Raw genomic sequence first — 18,562 nt, 5'->3', positions numbered from 1 at the left:
CCACTAACTCATATCAGACAAAAACCTGGACTGCAGGAAGAGATTTAATCTTTAGTCTGTTTAAGTCTCAACTAATAAACTTTGAGATGTCTGGAAGCAAATGTGGACAATATTTCAGACAAGAGACTCAAAATCTGTTAAAAGTGTTTTTTGCATCGTACCTTCTTTGCTAGCAGGAAGCAGGTTGAAGCAGGTTTGCATGAGATATTGCAGTTGTGCTGTTTACGACTTGAGGGATGCAATAAAAAATGATTTTATTTATTTCAATGAATTCCTCCTCCTAAAAAAATAAATGTGTGACAACCGAGACCTGGTGGGCTCTGCAGCAAGAGAGTGACCTTCAGGCCTCTGCAGTCATGCCTTTTGACCACATCTACCATCTGAATATGGTAATGAAGCACATGTGTAGAACATAGAATTCATTATTTTGTGGAAAATAGATTGCAATCAATAACTGCGTGAAACCATACAGAGACATCACTATGCTGTTTTAGCTGGTTCTTCAGAAAGTGGAATGAAGCTCAGTAAGATTGAGACAAATGTCTTCTGAGCAAACAGGTTGCCTCTGTATACCTCTGCATTCATTCTATAATAGAAATTTGCTCCACAAGTACTATTGTTTAAGTTTATCAGAGGTTTGTGTCTTGAAAGTGTAGTTGAGCAACAACCTGTTGTGTAAAAGTAGACCGTTGTATCAGTATTTGAAAGGCTCCATTGATTTGAACCCTGCTTTGTCTCCACAGATTCCACAGATCAGCTATGCCTCAACGGCTCCTGAACTCAGCGACAACACCCGCTATGACTTCTTCTCTCGTGTGGTTCCTCCAGACTCCTACCAGGCTCAAGCCATGCTTGACATCGTCACAGCGATGGGCTGGAACTACGTGTCCACACTTGCCTCTGAGGGAAACTACGGGGAGAGTGGTGTTGAGGCCTTTGTCCAGATTTCCAGAGAGTCAGGTAGGAAACATCAAGCAGATTTAATCTGTTAGCTGAATTAAATCGAGAATCATACGTTTTATTTTGAAGAATTCAGTATTTTTGACGCGGTAAACACACAATGATAAAAGGCCTCTCTGTTGGGTTTAAGCTGCTGCTTGATAAATTTGCTGTCTTGAGGTGTGTTGATGAGTGAACAGGAGGAGAGGTCTTGTAATTGACTCTTGCTGTAATTACATCAGAAGTTGACACTCTTTTCTACTCGGCTGGACACCGTGAGGTAATCAGAAGCAGGCCCCGCTGATTAAAATGTTATTACACCCAGACAAGCACTGACATTAATTGGATTATAAGAGGCATGTCAACATTAATCAGCAATCACATGTAGGAAAACGTTGGCGTGCCAATGCATGGTTGTTAATTCAGGTTCAGGAGTTCTGCTGTGTTTCATGAATGGGTCAGAAACACTGGATCTCTCAGACCTTGCATTAGGACATATTCTCTGATTTTTCAACTAAGGACAACTTAGCACATAATCTCATTAATCTTGTCTCTCATTTAATCATAAATAAAGCTAAATTTAGTATGATGTTTGAGAGAGACAAAAAATTCAGTTTTCTTTTCTTACTCTAAGCTTCCAAATGAAAGAATGCACTGCACCAAAGACATTTGTTTCCCTCTGGAATCTTGAAAGAGGAAAATATGTAGTTGCAAGGCTATCAAATCTTGCAAATTTTTATAGCAACAGTACATCTGCTTCAGCTGCCTGAGTAGGAGACGTACGATACTGAATGAGTGTATCTCAGAGAAACTAAGCTTGAAAGTAAGAAAACAGCATGAAGGCCAACGCTCACTGTGCATACTTCATTTATCATATATTTTCAACACCACAGGAGTTCTTGTTGTGTTCCTTAGGATTTCACTGCTGGCTGATTTGACAGTTACTGGGTTACTACAAGTTTTCTTTTAAAACTACAGAAGACAGTGTACAGCTACAGAGCCAAAGCAGCCGTCACATCTATTTACCTATTAATTACGCAAACTTGGTTTTATAACAGGAGATCCACAGAAAACTGCATGTGCTTGAGTGGATTTATAGCATATGTAATGTAGAATTTTTAAGACTTGTTTTATGGAAAGTAATGTACTCCTAGAGGGCACGCAGAAAAGGTTAACAAAGAGCGCCCTATCACTGTATTGATTATACAATATGTCTGAACTGTTGAAGCTCTTGTTTCGTCCTCTAAACAACCGCATGGCTGAATTAGTTAATTATAGCAGAAACACAAGTTCCTCTGCAAACAAAAAAAAAATACAAAACATAATAGAATTTTTTTTTCATCTTCCGTGTGTCAGGCTCTCTGTTTTTATCATGTTGCTGCTGTTGTGCCTGCATATTTACCTGGCCCTGAGACACTGCTGTAATCTGTGTGTAAATGGCAGAAGCAGGAGTAATCATGAGGAATGGCTGCGATCGAGGCGTTTAAAAGCGTCATATTAATAATGAGACTCTGTGCAAAGAGCAGCTGTGGCTCCTCTGTGGGATCAATGAGCTTTCATCTCTGCTGCTGCTGTCTCTGCGCGCACGCGCGCACACACACACACACACACACACACACACACACACACACACACACACACACACACACAATTCAGTATGTGGGAACGGCTCTTTAACAGAAGCAAGGTGCCACAGAAGGACCACAGTTGACTCTAATGGTGAGATTCTAGTAAAGCAATTTCTGAAAACACTTTAATTACTGTATCTTACACATTGCTCAACCTGAGAAAGCTTCAGTGATGGGAACAGGCTTCATTGTGTCATATTTAGTTTATAAATACTTTCCCTCACAACTTGTGACACTGTGTCTGATAGAGGCTCTGAAGTAATCTGAACAGCAATCTAAAAAAGTGGTTGGGGGTGAAATATGACAAAAAACTAAACTGTGGATGTAGCATTAGAAAGAAGTGAACTTCTATGGGAGCGAGGAAGGGGTGCAGATGAAAGAGAAGGTTTAAGAAAACTAAAGGAGAAAGGAGAGGAGGACTTGATGGGAAGCAGCGGAGGAGGAAGGGATGAAACTGAAGGATGATGAAGGAATGTGACAGAAATGGAAATGAGAAAGAAATCTGATTAGAGAAAGACAGGAAACAGGGATGACGCTAAATACAGGATGAAGTAAACTATACAAGGAAAACTGCAAAAGGAGTAAGCAATAAAGGACGAGAATGACAGAAGAAGGAACTGATGTTGCTGTAGAGGAAAAGAAGACGTGTCAAAGAGAAAACGGAGGAAGTAAAGGAAGGAGCAGATCTGAGTTGCAGTCCGATGATCCAGCTGCTGAGATGTTACCAGATGTTAGTGATGTGTGTAACCTGAGGTCTTCAGAGAACTGCACTCATGGCTGCAACATAAGACAGGATCACTGCAGCCACCGCCCTGTGAAACCTGTCTCCATGACAACAACTGCAGCTCCGACTGCAGTGTGCTGAGCAACTATGGGACAGATGGAAAAAAACACACTGATCTCCCCCCTGAGTCCAGCCCTTCAGCAGGTTCTGTGAAGGAGTTTGAGGTGTTAAAATAAAATTGGAACACTTCATATTCAACTTTATAGGAAGTGTGGAAAACAGTAAAAAAAAAAAAAAAAAAAAAAGATCATCTGTTGCATAACTTTTTCTTGTGGCTGCAGATATTTTTATATGAGTCCGGCACACATAATAACCCTGTCAACAGGTTTGACATATATCAGCATGTTCTACAAACTGCACAAAAAGTCTATACCCACCTTACTGAAATCCTCAAGTCCTGCTCAGAATGAAAGATCTTTTGACAGAAGTGGTGGACTAACATGATAAGAGTCTGTAATGAAAATCATAACCAATGTACTTAAATATAAAAAAAAACCTGCATAACTATCAGATTGAATGGAAAACTGTTTGCATGCTTGTTGGAAAGACTAACTCTGTGTTTCTTGAGAAGACAGTCACATTAATGATGAATCTGCCCATTCATTGCACACTTGGACACATGAGGGGGCTCCCAGGCATGGATGGGTTTGAAAAATAATAGCCGCTTTCCAAAATTAGCTGGAAATACTCAAGCACATCACTGCTTACTGCTGAAGGCTCTTCAGGTATGCTACACAGGATGCAGAACACATTTACGCACTCTCCTCAGCTACGCATTAAAACAAAAATGTCTGCTCACATTTTAAACAGTCAACACCACGCAACACAAACACATCGTTGTCCCTCAAAGATGCCCAACATGCCTATGTGAGCCTTTCTCCTTCTAACCATGAATTACCACACTGAAATAATGCAGTTGACATGAAAATAGATATACATCTGATTATAACTAAGCACCATAATAATAAAAATGAAAACAAACATACATGAAAATGGAGAGTGTTCAGTGTTAATCAATGTGTTCTATTTTAGTATGGGTGCCATGCATATGTTTTTCTATCTATCTCAGGTTACTGTATTCACTGCAGTTGTTTATATTCATTCTCATAAACTTCAGTCACCTCTTTTCGAAACTCATTTCTTCAGAGCTGATCATTCAGCTCATAATCAGTTAGCAGCACCAGGACTGCAGATCAGTTCCTACACAAAAACTCTTGTAGCTACCACCATTTTCCTTTGGTTTTGGTTTCCATTGTGAACGGAGGCTTGACAGACCAAGCAGTGCCACTCCGTTCTGTGCTGTTGCCAAGCCAGCTGGCAGATGACAGCAGAGTTTCCCTGATAACAGAGTCAGTGACCTCGTTGGCGGGGAGAAGCCCCCACAGATTAAAGGATCATTTGCATAAAATGACTGGAAACGAAATGAAGATTTTCTTCCAGGAACTTCCACTTTAGAGCTGAAGTCTTCACACTTTCTGTTGGGAATATTAGAAAGTCTTCAAATAATAACTTCCTCAGCTTTCTAATCCTATTAACTACAGATAAACTATTTTTTCTTGTCCATTTTGCCTTTGAAGTCTTTGAACTTTCTCTGTGATCAGCTGCAGGGTGTTCCCTCTGAGGTCTGAACACCAGAGAGCCCCAAACCCCCCACACCCTGAGCTTGGTCACTGTCACTGCTTTCGTGTTCCTGTGGGTTTTATTCCAGACCTCAAAGATATGAAACAGAAAATAATGACATTACACAGCTTCATCAATGCACCATCATTCACCTAGCGCCATGTTACTGACAGTGGCCCTCGAAGGGACCAGCTTGACCGTCGTGTGTCATGTTCCGGGAGCTGCACATGTTCGGCTGGTTCTCGGGTTGGGAAATGTGCTTGGATGGTAGAAAGTAGAGCTGGTGTATTTGTGTAGGAACAAAATCAAAATGATCGATCAGTCGAGCTTTGACATTAAGTGCACGTGGATCAGAAGAAATGTTAAGTGTTAAGACGCTTTTAAGAGATGGACTCAGCTTGCAAGTGATATAAGTGTACTGCGGGCTACTTTCCTCCATTTGACATTTGGGAAAAAGCAATCAGTATGTAAGCAGGAGTAATAAAGTGCATATTCCAACATAAAAAGGGAACACCAAGCCACTGCTTCCAACTTCCTGCCCTCCTGCCATGTTTCTGTAAATTTAAGACTTTTAAAATTGTTGGTCTGACTTGAGGGATGTTTTCCCTGTCAGGTACTCATGACATGACATCATATGAACACATCTGACCTGTAAATCTGTTGGTGGTGCCGGACACTAGAGGACACCTTCTCAGGTTGTGTACAGCTGCTTTTGCAGTACACAAAGAACCCACAGCTTAATAGACAGGTGCTGTCACACTGTTTTGGCTTGTCAGTGGATGTTCCATTTTTATGGGCTAGGTGACGGATTGCAGCTTCTGGATGATCATGTTGGTTGCCAAGCTGAAATGTGATCTCTAGACACTTCTGACTTAAACCGTTCCTAACAAGTTCCAGAAAACATCTGAATTCTGAACTTCACACTTTGAATGGAGAGCCAAACATTCAGAATAGATTTAGGGATGGGTGGCATGTGACGCACATCAAGGCCAGTGACAGATCAACAAAGTCACTTCAGTGTTCAGAATATCCTGGTGTGGATTCAATAAATTCATTTACTGTGATTGTCACCTCAGAAAGTTAAGTCTTTTCTCAACTTCCAACTTTTGTAAAGTCAGGGCACATGTGAGGGGAGCAGTGGGAACCTCAGCAATGGAGAAATTGCTTCAGGAAATGTTCAAAGACCTGATGTCAGCAGAGAAAACTCTCGCTGATGTCTTTTTCATTCTGCGGCTGATCACAGTGTACAGATTTAACACAGGTTTTCACTCTCAGTCAAGCAGCAGAGAAAGGTGTTCGACCGAAAAGCTGGAAAGACAAGAGAGGTTAGCAGAGAAAGAGAGGGATGGGTTTGATTAATCCATACACGTTCCATTCTAGGGTTGATTATACCAGTATGAGCCCTGAGAATTACAGCCTGTTGCGCCACTGTTGTTATTATTAATTACCATCATAATTATTTGGGTCATTATTCCTTCGAGGCTGACAGCTCCACAGTCACACTGCTGGGCCACAATTCATTGCGAGATGCTTTTAGTCACTGGTTTATTGAGGTAATGAAAATGTAAATTCCATACAATTTTGCACTAATTTCGTTAAAATCATTTTTCTACAACTGGCAGATTTCAGATTACTTAACCACCAGGACAAGATCATACAAAGTCAGATTTAGACATTTTGTTGACTAACATTGATTAGAGTCTTGCAATTTACATCAAAACCAAAAAACAATGATTTTAAGAAAAAAAACAACAAGGGATAACCACTGACCCAGACAAATATGTGAACAGTAGTCATTCAATTGAAAATCTTAAAACTAAGATCAACGTATCTGCTTCTCTTGGCTTTTCAGTTACAACTTACAATCTACCTCAGAATATGAAAGAAAGATTTGTACTTGTGTGATGGTATGAAGTAGAGCCCTGTGCGGGACTGTTTTCTTCACCTCGCTTCCACCCGATCCCTCTGAATTTCTGACCATTACCACCTGCACCCGCAATGTGTATATCCACTCCCGCCCAAAGTTTATATCAAACTTATATAAAAAGCGGGTGTGTCGCCTCAACCCAGAGGTGCTGGATTTGTGTCCGTTGTAGACGAGTATTTTTGGACATTCGTTACAACTAACAAAGTCCAGTTTGTTTCCATCTTTGTGAAGTTTCTCCAAATGTCAGACTTGCCTTGCTCTGTCTTAGTGCTGTAAATACCTTCTTTGAGCTTCCTTTTGACATTATTTGTTGACATCCTGTCGCTAGGCAAAGAAGGAACTGCTTAGTAAAGGTACATTGGAATTCTTGTGGCACAAAACAAAAAAAACAACAAAAACAAAACAGGCACAGATAATAAATCAAATACTAATATGTCTCTCTCTCTCTCTCTCTCTCTCTCTATATATATATATATATATATATATATATATATATATATACTATATATATATATATATATATATACATACACACACACAAAATATGAATATATGGGCACACAGTCAGTATCAGACATGGTGTTGGGGTCAACTCACTGAGGTTGTGCAGTGTACACAGTTCAGAGTTTCCCATATTACACATTATTAGGATGAGATATGGGATATGAAAAAGTATTGCACATTGCTTATTGTAGCTTATCTTTTCGCTGTGTTGTAAGGGGAGTTGTGACATGGGGTAGCTGCTTCCCTCTTTAATATCCTGTGCCACTATTCTGACAGACAGTGGCTCTCAGGTTGGGAAGAAGCTCTCGTGGAAGCAGGCTGTGTTGGTGCTGCGGTGCCTCAGGTTGTAGCCTGAGTCCACCCATTGGAACTGAGCATGAGCTGGCTCTGAGGATGATATGATGATACAAAGTGTGCAAATGTAATACGTAGACACAAGAATTAAAGTTAATCTAACTTGTGTTGATTTATGAGGGTGGGTAAGAGTCCAAAAAGCTCAAAACTGAATGATTCATTACTTTATGAAACAACACGTCAAGGTTCAAAGGTAAATTCCACGTTCTCCTATTAGACTGTTTGATAAAATAATCATTGGTATGTAGTAGTGTGGGTGAGCTTTAATGAACTAGTTATTAATTGGTTTAACAATAATCATTCTTTAAGTGGGCCCATACTATCCTGTATGCAGCACTGACATTATATTCCCCATGAAACCAGGACTTTACCTGTACTCAGTCATACCAGTCTCACAACCAGTTTGCACGCTATCCTGTGGATTCATTATAACATTCAACCTGTATTACCCAGGAGACACCACGTGTCACTCGTTTTTTGTGTTCTTCCATAAATGAAACATCACACTGTTGGCCTGGCTTTAAAAAGACACAAAGAGATCGTGGACTGGAATGTCAAACATAACTGTCCTCGACCCTATAGTGAATAAGAATACTGATGACCGTTCCATAAGAAGACCCAGAAAACAATCTTTATTTGTTCTTGAATTATGACCATACCAAAGAACTTTCGATGATTTCATATTCATAACACTATAACTTTGTCTTATGAAAAGTTTTATTATATAACCAGCTAAATCATTCTTTTGGAAAAATGTCATACACACAAATCCAAATTCAGTAACAATAAACCAGTATTCAAAAATGTCCTACTTCCTCCTTATAGAACAGACAGGCCATGAAAACAGTCAATTTGTGCACCTCCTTTTCTTTTCTCTCATAGACTTAATACCCTTTCTTTCTACCTTTATAGGATTATCTCTTCCATTTTTACATAATGGCACAACTCCTCTCTAGTTTAGCTGAATATGCTACCATAGAGTTCAGTGATGGAGGAAAAAGGGGAAGAGGAGTAGTGCCTGTTTAATCTCTGACTGTAAAAGGAAAAAAGTCATTCTGGTTACAGTCTGTGTTTCCCCATCATTTAGTCGAATGAAGAGCCACCCTGCAGGGAAATCAAGATGATTTTGTTTGAACCATAGTATATGGTATATATTCATCTCATCTCATCTTCTACTACTGCTTATCATAGGATGGCGGGGGTTGCTGGAGCTGGAGGTATGCCTTGGACAGGTCTCCAGCCTATCACAGGGCTAACACGGAGACAAACTACCATTCACACTCACTCACACCTAGGGTCAATTTAGAATCACCAATCAGCCTAACGAGCATGTCTTTGGAGGTGGGAGTAAACCCACACAGACACAGGGAGAACATGAAAACTCCACCCAGAAAGGCCCGAGCTGGACTCAAATTCAATTTTATATAGCGTCAATAAGAATAACATAAAAAGTGTCAAGACACTTTAAAAAATCCGGTCTGAAACATGACCTCCACAAACCTCCAGAGCAAGTCTGAAGGAAAAGAAACCTTGAGCAGAACCCAGCTCATATGGAGGGACCCATCTGCTTAAGGCCAGCCAGGCCACCCTGGTCTGCTGCCATTCATTTAATTCTTGTAAGTGATTGACAGGTGTCACGTCACACCCCGTCATTCACTGATTATTTGGGCTGAAAACCAGTCAGCCCTCAGGCTGCTGGTCATTGACCAAAACTGCTGCTGGTGCCAGGGTGGGAGGATGGAGAAGAAGTTCAGCTATGGCAGCGCTAGAATGAACGAGGTGGATTACTTAATTTCTAATCCATTTTCCTCAGTGTCTTTAGAAGAAAAGTTGGAAGTTATATTACTTATACTGGAATCACATCAGTCAAAGGACGTTTGTTAAGTTTTGTGTTTCTCTACATTTGTCGGACAAAATAGAAAACATGGATGCAACATTAAGCTGTCCATGTTACAAAAATGCTGATTTATCATTGTGAGACATACGGCGGGACATCATGGTTCAAATCCTGGTCAAAACACACTGGATTTTTTTCCATAGTGCTGTGTTGGTTGTCATGGTTGTCATAGTAACAGAGAATAAATTAGATAAGAAATTAGAGGTCAAGAGCTCAGTGCCAGACAAAAGAAAGTAGAGGATAGAAGTTTGGTGCCAGAGAGAAGAGAGTAGAGGTCATATGACCCTCAGCAGCCTAGGCCTATTGCAGCATAAATCAGGGATGGACAATGCGTCCCCCCCAGTAGTAACTAACGTAGTTATCATGTTACATTCCGCTTCTATAGGTTCAAAGAACTAAAACAGAATGACAGAAACCATCCTTAAAAATAACATTAGTGTGTTTTAGTGTTATCGGGTGGCCCAAGTTCAATCTACTTACATGGAGGTGATAAAGCTTATAACCTATAGACCCTTAATTGAGATGATGATCATCAATCACGCTTGTGTGTGCCTTCACAAAATAACATTTGCTAGCTTTCACTAGAAAATTAGCTAAAGTTATAATAATGACTCACACTGAACTTTGATAGCAAGCTACATTTATTTAACATTTTGCTAAACATGACACAGCTAACAACTTTTTGCATTACATTTTACGGTAGGCTCTTAGCCATTAAAATGTGTAATAACCTCACTTGGGATAAGGATTAGCCTATGTAACTATTGCATATATGGCACATTAGTAGATAACTTTATGGCTGACAAATACGAGATTACTTACAGTCATGTTAGTGCAGTTGCTATAAAGACGTGGCTGTTGCTTTTAGTTTACAATAACCCAAGTCTGCTGCAGGTTTGAACACAAAACCCATCTGTTAAATCTTTACGTTAAGTCTTGTTCATGACCATTCAAGACACACAATATAAGGAAAAGGTCAATAGGGTCCAACAACAAAAAGTGATGCAGGAAGAAGGGGAAGAGGAGGAGTGCCACCCTGCCAGGGAAATCAAGATGATTTTGTTGAACTTGTTTGAACTCGTTCGAACAACAAATCTTTGATGCTCCAGCATTTACTGGATCATGGACACTTTGCAGTCCATTGTCACATGTTGATTGTCATAGATTCAGTTTCCCCCCAAATAATAATAACAATAATAATAGAAATAGTCTCTTTAATCACTGTTTCTAGTCCAGTACGAAGTGCTCTGTGTGTTTTTGTGTGAAGCAGATTAAATAGAGGAAGTGATGATTTTGTGTTTTCTTGCTGCCATTCTGTTGGATCAACTGCCATGGAGAAATGCTCCTGTCTTTTCTCCTCAGAAGTGTAAAATCCTGCTGGAGATAATCTGCTTTTCTTTCTCCATTTTCTCTCGGCTCCTCATCCTCTTCCTTCCTTTCCCTCTGTGTTGCCTCATCCCTTAAACTCTTTTTTTCTTTTTCTTCCTCCCTCTAGTAAAGACACATACGGTCTGTTTACACTCACTTGTCTCCTTTAAGTATTTTTGCTTTGCTTTCTCTGCCATTTTCCGTCACCCGCAGATTTACAGCTTCTTCCATATTTTCTATATTTATTTATTTCTATTCATTTCTCCTGGACTCCATCTTCCTGCGTGGCATGCAGTTGGAGGCCTGAATGACTGTTTTATTGAAAGAAAAGTAACAGCAAAATCTATGAAATAATGTGTGGAATAACTAGAAGCAGGGGTTGTTGACTCATCCACTACTCCACACACAACAGGCCCTCAAAAATGAGGAATACATTTCAAAATTCAGAAAGTTTTCAGTGGTTTGCTAATAATTTTGCACAGAGGCGATTCTAAAGTCAATTGGGCCCGAGGCAGAAATTCCCACACTTGACATAATCCTGGAAAACAGAGCTGGACACACTACTTTTAGTTAAGAGAGAACAAACTAAATAAGGTGATGGTGGGGGATTTGTTTTTACATTCAAATGACTTGTTAAGGCCAAACTGGCAGCATTCGTCCAAATGTGTTAAAATGTCAATAATGGTGCTGATTCTTTAGGTTTTCTCCCAAGTTGAAAGAGAACAGCTAAGATCAAATCTGAGATAAACTTCAACAGCTGCTCTGCAATTTCTGTTATGTCTCTTAGGGATTTCAATAACAGGAAATTATAACGAAGGATAATCTGCAGCGTCTTCATGGTGAACAGTTAAAGCAACAAATGTGAAACAAAGCTCCCATTGTGAGCCTCTGCTTTCTTTCTATATCTCAAAGTAAGAAATGAGCTGCCTTCACTGAATACATTATCAGCTGCAAGAAATCTCTAGTGCTTCAATTATCCAGCGCTCGTTGACAATGATGAGGATGTAGCGCTGACTGCCGTCTGCCGTCTGCTAAACCTTAGTGACTAGTTTTTACAGAGAATGTAAATCTGACATATTTAGAGGTGTTTTTTTCTCGCTCTCTCTTTTGAACAGATTTCCCCTGCTTCCTATATTTAAACTAAGCCAGGCTAACTATGTCTTGGACCAACGAACCTATTAACCATCCCAAAACCTGAAGCTCACTTGTCTGTTAAGCCACAAGCAAACAACATCAAATGATTTTGGCTTCTGGCTGACAAATTCTGCCTCATAACAGCATACAGTATATGCTAATGAAAGAAGAAATTAAATATTAACAGTTGGACCACAATCTGTATTTTCTTCCAAGTCAGTGCTTAAAAAAAACATGTGTTCTCTGAAACCAAATGTAATAACTGAACTAGGCTAGCAGTATCACAGGGCTTTCAGTAATTGTGCTAAACTAGGTAGTCCAGGTCCTGCTAATGTAATGAATACTTTTAGATATATTTTAGATGGATATGGAGGTGATGTTGTGAAGTTGAAAATGACTATGTAATCATTACATTCATTTAACTTCAGCTTGCTTAACTTGTTTTTAGTATGGGAGTAAATGCATTTGACACACTATGCTGTCAAGCAAATAAGCATGAGATACATTTCATGACCTTTCAAGCAGGATTTATACTTCTGTTAAAAACGGCGCAGCTCACTAGTATAGGAATATAGGACATAATGGATGTGTTTTAATTTCTCTTTGCACAGGAGAGAATATATTTTGATAGAGCATTTAAACATGAGGAGGAAAGCAGTGCCACTGAAATGGCTGATATGTGGCAAAAGAAAAAAGTACCAGATATCAAATATGTCGACTCTGATATGACTTTGAAAGAGACTAACAACATTTGATATGTACTATATGTTCGCTCTGGAGAAGCTCAGTAGGTTCATTAAAATCCCAGGGGATTTGCTGCCTCTGCAGACAGTTATTAAACCAATGCCACAAGAGCTTGTGTCAGTCAGCCAGTGGTACTGCCTTAGTAAAAATGTGTGGCAAATAGACTCAGGTCAGAAAACAGATCATTCATGATGGTTTCAGTTAGTCAGAAAATAATGTAAACATTCACCAAAAGTGCAGGCTGTTATTGTTGTTTCCTGCAGTGAACGTGACAATGTAGATGCTAAACAGTGACATTGGAGGAGAATTATGTGCAAAATACACAGGTTTTATCCTTGACTTCCAGAATAAGTTAGTGCATAACAATAGGTTTTCAGCATGAGAAGACTCCTTGTTCCAGCTCATCTTGTTTAAAAAAAGACAAAAAAAAAAAAAAAAAAAAAAACTCTGCATCTGACGAATCTAGCTGCATCAGCAGGCAGTTTCTCCTTGTGTTTCAACAGAGCGGAGATTAATGATTTTGTGACGGACACACAGAACAACCTTGAAAAGTATCACACGGGTCCTGACTGAGTTGCAGTGATGAGCTGTTGCGGTGAATTTCATCACCTGCTACAACTGAGAGAGGACTCGCCCCGTCCCATCCTGATGCTTCATCCAACAGCCCAGTGTTTCAAAGAACAAAAAACAGAACTTATTTATTTAAACCATATCATTAACCTGACGCTAACCCTACAATTGAACAACTATACTTACGTTTTACCAGGCTTTAGACCATTACACACAAATCACGTGAAATGTGAAAAACAAATCCAAAAGTTTCATTTTTACATGAAAAAAGTGGAGTGGAAGTCCATCATTTGTGTCAAAATGTATTTGTAAAGTCTGTTTATTCTGTTCATTCATTTAATAGCCTCTGCTTCTCTTTGCACTGAGAAGACAGAAAGACAGAAATGTTAAAGGAACATATATCTGCAATCCAATTTTGTGTCTTTTTTTGTTGTTTTTCTGGGACATTGTCTTCAATTTCCCATGTACTTATCCCGTTGTTTTTACCTGTTTGTCACATGGTACCTATTTTGTCAGGTGTTATAGACAGATGTTGAAGCAGGCAGCGAGATAGGGCCAGAGTCAGCAGCTATGTGCACCATCACCGTCCCCATCATTTGCTTCACTATTAACATTATCATCCTCTAGATTCGTTTATTTAAGTATGTAGATGAATCTGGAACTAAGACTTCTCTGGATAACTTTCTCTACCCAATCTAACGGATGCAAATTTGGCAAGTTGTATGACACTTTCTTGCGGCTATATGTTTATCCCTATTTGACTCTATATCTTTGACTTGGTGTAGATGTGATGCTGGATTCATGCATGAGTACAACAGGATTAGCGGGTCTTATCTGTGGGCCTGTAGATGATTTCTGTACTGATATGATACTGATAAGAATATGAGCCAAAACATTGTGTGGCTAATACAGTGTTTTTCCTTTGAGTGATGCCAAAACAACTCAGATTACACAATACAAGATTACATTTGTAATTTTCTGATTCTTTTGGGTAATTTATTAGTTCAGGCTCTTCCTACGACTGAACTGGCAGTAGCTACAAAGTTTTTCTGGAGATCCATCATCCACGATTGTGCCTGTATATTTCCTCTTGACATTCTCCAGCACCATGCTCAGTGGTAGAAGCCACCTTTTGGTATTTTAAGTTTTATCATATTTTCCAAAGCTACATATGAAACTGTGGCACAAAATGAAGGAGGCTAAGCACTGCTTAAGCCAAGGAAATCAGTTGAGTAGGAGGTCGTTCGGTGTTACCCTGGACTACCTGTCTTCACACTGCTGAAAGGACATGGGCAAATGCGGCAGGTGATGTTGCCTGGACAATCAGATCTCAGTGTGTTCCTAAAGGTGCTTTGGGTGTGCTTACAACTGTAGTGAACCTTGACACGTTTGATCAGATCACTTGACGAACATTTTAATGCCTGGTGTGAACAGAGCTTAAGTTTCAGTTAGGTTAGGTTTGACTTAGTTAAGCCACTGAAGTGTTTTCTTTGCTTTTCTAATATTTTCTTTTCAAAGATTAGCTGACAGCTTTTAATACAGTTTTAGCTTCATTTAGCAACAGTTTGATTGAATGTGTGACAACATGGTCTCATCAACCTGCCCCAGTCTTCATGGCTTGCAATTGTCCACTCCTACCTGGATGAACAATTCTTCAACCTGCCCATGAATCCTCTTATACTCTCAAACTCTCAAACTGTCACATAAGATCATCAGCTATGTCTTGTATTATTAGATTGTACAAGTTTCGTTCAGCTTGATGTATGTATCTATGACAGAAGTTTGTTTATCTTGTTTCTCCTGCTCTTCCTTTCTCTCTATCTTCTCTGTTTCTACCCGGCTGGCCTTCAGCAGATGGGTCCCTCCATATGAGCTGGGTTCTGCTCAAGGTTTCTTCGTGTTAAAAGGGAGTTTTTCCTTGTCACTGTCTCCTTCAGACTTGCTCTGGAGGCTTCAGGTTGTTTTTTTCTAAAGCGTCTTGAGACGATTTGCATTGTTATCGACGGTATATAAATAAAATTGAATTGAACTGAATTGAATTGAACTTCCCAGTAGATGAGTGTGAATGTGAAAAACATACTTCTCTGCGCAAATGCATTTCAAAACCTGGTGCTTCTTTTGTGAAATTTTGGCAGATATGTCTGCTTCTGGCAGTAATCAGAAGGTATACATACTATTTTAAGCCATTACTTACTCTTTGTGGGCAGCTGGGGGCCAGCCAAACCCTTTTACTAAAAGTTCTGCTCCTCTTAACATGAAGTCTGCAGAGTGAAAAGGGATCTGTTTTGCACTGTAGCTGAAAGTGTTCCCACTTCCTGCTGTATGGGTATTTTTAGAAATGTGTGAAGTCTTAGTCTAAATTTGCAAGATCTGATAGTATCTGATCCCTTGCTGAGTAAAACAAACAAAAAAATTGGCCATTGAACGTTCTTCTTGTGGCATTCAAGTAACATTGCTCATTTTAAACTCCCTCTCTCGTATAACCTTTGAATGTCAGGAATTGATGCCAAAGTATATTCCATAAAATCCACTGTCATCTCTTTGGTTTTAGCTGTATTGAGCTGAAGGTGGTTGTCTCAGCACCATGAGATGAAGTTTCATGTACTCCTGCTCTTGTCCATCCCTGATACACACCATGATTGCAGTATCGTTTGAGAACTTCTGTAGGTAACATGACTCTGTGTTGTAGTTGAAGTCTGAGGTGAGGCGTACAGGGTGAATGGGACGGGGGGAGAACACAGTCCTCTGTGGTGCACCAGTGCTGTTGATCATGGTTGTTGATGTTCCCTAACTTGATATACTGTGGTCTCCCAGAGAGATAGTCCACTCTCCAGGAAATGTGTGATTCCACTCCCATATCTATTAGCTTGTCTCTCAGTAACAGGCTGGATGGATTGCAGTGGTTGCATGCACTGGCAAAGTCAAAAAACATGATCCCCACTGCAGCATTCCCCCTGTCCAAATGTGAGAGAGTCCGATGTAGCAGGTAGAGGATGGTGTCCTCCACCACCACCTTTTCCTGGTACACAAACTGCAGTGGGTCTAGAGCCTGGCAGATCTGGGGCCTGATTTGATGGAGCAGCCTCTTCATGGTCTTCGTGATGCTGCATGTCAGGGCGACCAGTCAGTAGTCATCCAGCTTCCTCCGGTGTGACTTCTGAGGGACAGGAATGATGCAGGATTGCCCAAATCGCCCATATTTGATGATGCCTGGCTGGTCCTGAAAAACAATAGCCTCATCAGTAGGTATCCCTAATTATCCCCTTTGACAAACCCCAGGTCCCCACTAGAGAGAATAGAGGCTCGGGAAGAAAACCTCTGGAAGAGGTCTGTCATCCTATGGAGAGGCGCCAGGCCAGTTGCTGCTTGTCTTACAAAAGTCACTTACCTCTAGTTTCCGCAGTTGCCTCTCCGCATCAAGAATGAAATTCATTGTCTGTTACTGTTGTCTCCACTCTCTTTAAAAACACACCAGTGAGATGTCGCCCTTTGGTCGTTTGCACTCGAACCTATTTGATGCCCATGAGCAAAGTTTTGCCTGGGAGATTCCAACTCCTAAAGCTGACGAGGGAAGAATCCCAAGGAAGCCAGGAAGACACTTTGAAGTTCAAGGATGAGTTTTGTTTTAAGATGGACTGAAAGCTTTGTGGAGACAGTGCTTCGCTTGTTTCATCTGGCTTTCAAGTCAAGGCTGTGCATGTGTTGCCCAGGAAACCTTTCATGGGCCAGCATTCAGCGACTCTGAGCCAAGGAATGAAAGAGGCAAGTGGACACATACGTCCTGTCTCTATCTGCCACTCCAACTTAGGATTTGGAGGACGCATGGGAGGGGGGAGGGCGGGTTCACAGTGATAAACACTCGCTGCCATGGTGAGCTGGTAATTGAAAGGTCAGTGTAAAGACTTTCCCAGAGGCTAGCTTTAATGATAACTGTTATTACACATAATTCCATTAGACGGCATGCCTTTGAATGTTCCTGGCCATGTTTTTTTGGACCGCCTTTGACTGCAGTGGTTCCTGCTGCGAGATTTTCCTCGGCTAAGTTGAAAGGCAAAGTGAAATTGTATTATTCCTTCTCTTTGGTCTTATGTTCTTTTGATACGCTTCATTTAAATCCACGTCATTAAAACTATGTTACATAGAAGCTTGAGTTGGTGTCTGAAAAACCTTCTCAGCTTGAAAATTTCACACTGGACAAATTGCCAATATTGAATTTCCTCCCCATTGCTTTTAATCCAGAAGAGAGAAATAACACGCCCTACTACTATTGTGAATTGCCAAGTACTACAGTGACTGAGGTCTTCATTTATTTCAGTTACTGAGAAACATGGGCCATGCTCTCAAAACATTTTGAGAAGTTGTTTCCTTTGAACACTTTGCAACAGTTCGAAGGAAACTGTCTCACAAAAGAATACTGAAAAGACGGCAGTGGATGCTCATATGCCTCAGTGGGTATTAATGTTAGTGTTACCAGCTTGTGGGTATTGTTAGGAATGTGTAATTGCAGAATTCAGCGTGTGAGCCTTTTTTTTGAGTGAGACATTTATCCATAACCCAATTTACAGGTGTAGTGTTGAATGAATTAGCTGAGTTAGGATTCCAGTGTTTTTAAATCTACAACAATGAGCTCTTAACCTCCAGAGACACTAATATTATTAACTTTCAAGATATACGTGTGTGTGTGTGTGCATATATATTATCTCAATTCACTTCAGTTAAATATTTCCTTATGAATGCATTCATTTGCACCACATTTGCATTTTATGACTTAAGTAAAGAAAAAACTACTGACGAATGAGTGAAAAATGTCTTTCCTGATTTTGTGATATTGAGTGGAATGTTGAGCTTCTCAGGAGATTTATCTCTGTGCCAGAAATCCCAAGGACCTAAAAAAAAATTACCAAAACAGCTTGAAGTTAACTTGAATGTAGGTGATAGCAATTTAACAAAAATAAATAAATAAATAAAAAGTTAAGCAGTATTGATTCACAAGTTCCAGGTGCTGATTTTCTGTTTTCTTTTTCAAATAAATGTATCATGGTGTTTAGTGAATTAACTATTTGATTTCCGTTGAGCAGCTTATGGCAGAGATG

The 18,562-nt window shown here is 40.0% G+C and overlaps 1 protein-coding gene across 1 annotated transcript in view; it reads left to right on the top strand.

Moving 5' to 3' along the window:
• The window catches only part of LOC125015513 (metabotropic glutamate receptor 8-like), a 113,612-nt gene that overhangs the window by 41,764 nt on the left and 53,286 nt on the right, over window positions 1-18,562 (top strand). Inside the window, exon 3 of the mRNA XM_047597455.1 lies at window positions 744-960. Within this exon, the coding sequence (XP_047453411.1) occupies window positions 744-960 (217 nt within the window). The remainder of the gene's footprint in view (window positions 1-743; window positions 961-18,562) is intronic.

Source organism: Mugil cephalus, chromosome 10 (assembly GCF_022458985.1).
Source record: "Mugil cephalus isolate CIBA_MC_2020 chromosome 10, CIBA_Mcephalus_1.1, whole genome shotgun sequence".
Classification (NCBI taxonomy): domain Eukaryota; kingdom Metazoa; phylum Chordata; class Actinopteri; order Mugiliformes; family Mugilidae; genus Mugil; species Mugil cephalus.
The sequence above is the reverse complement of the archived record's forward strand: the minus strand, read 5'-3'. Positions and strand labels throughout refer to the sequence as shown.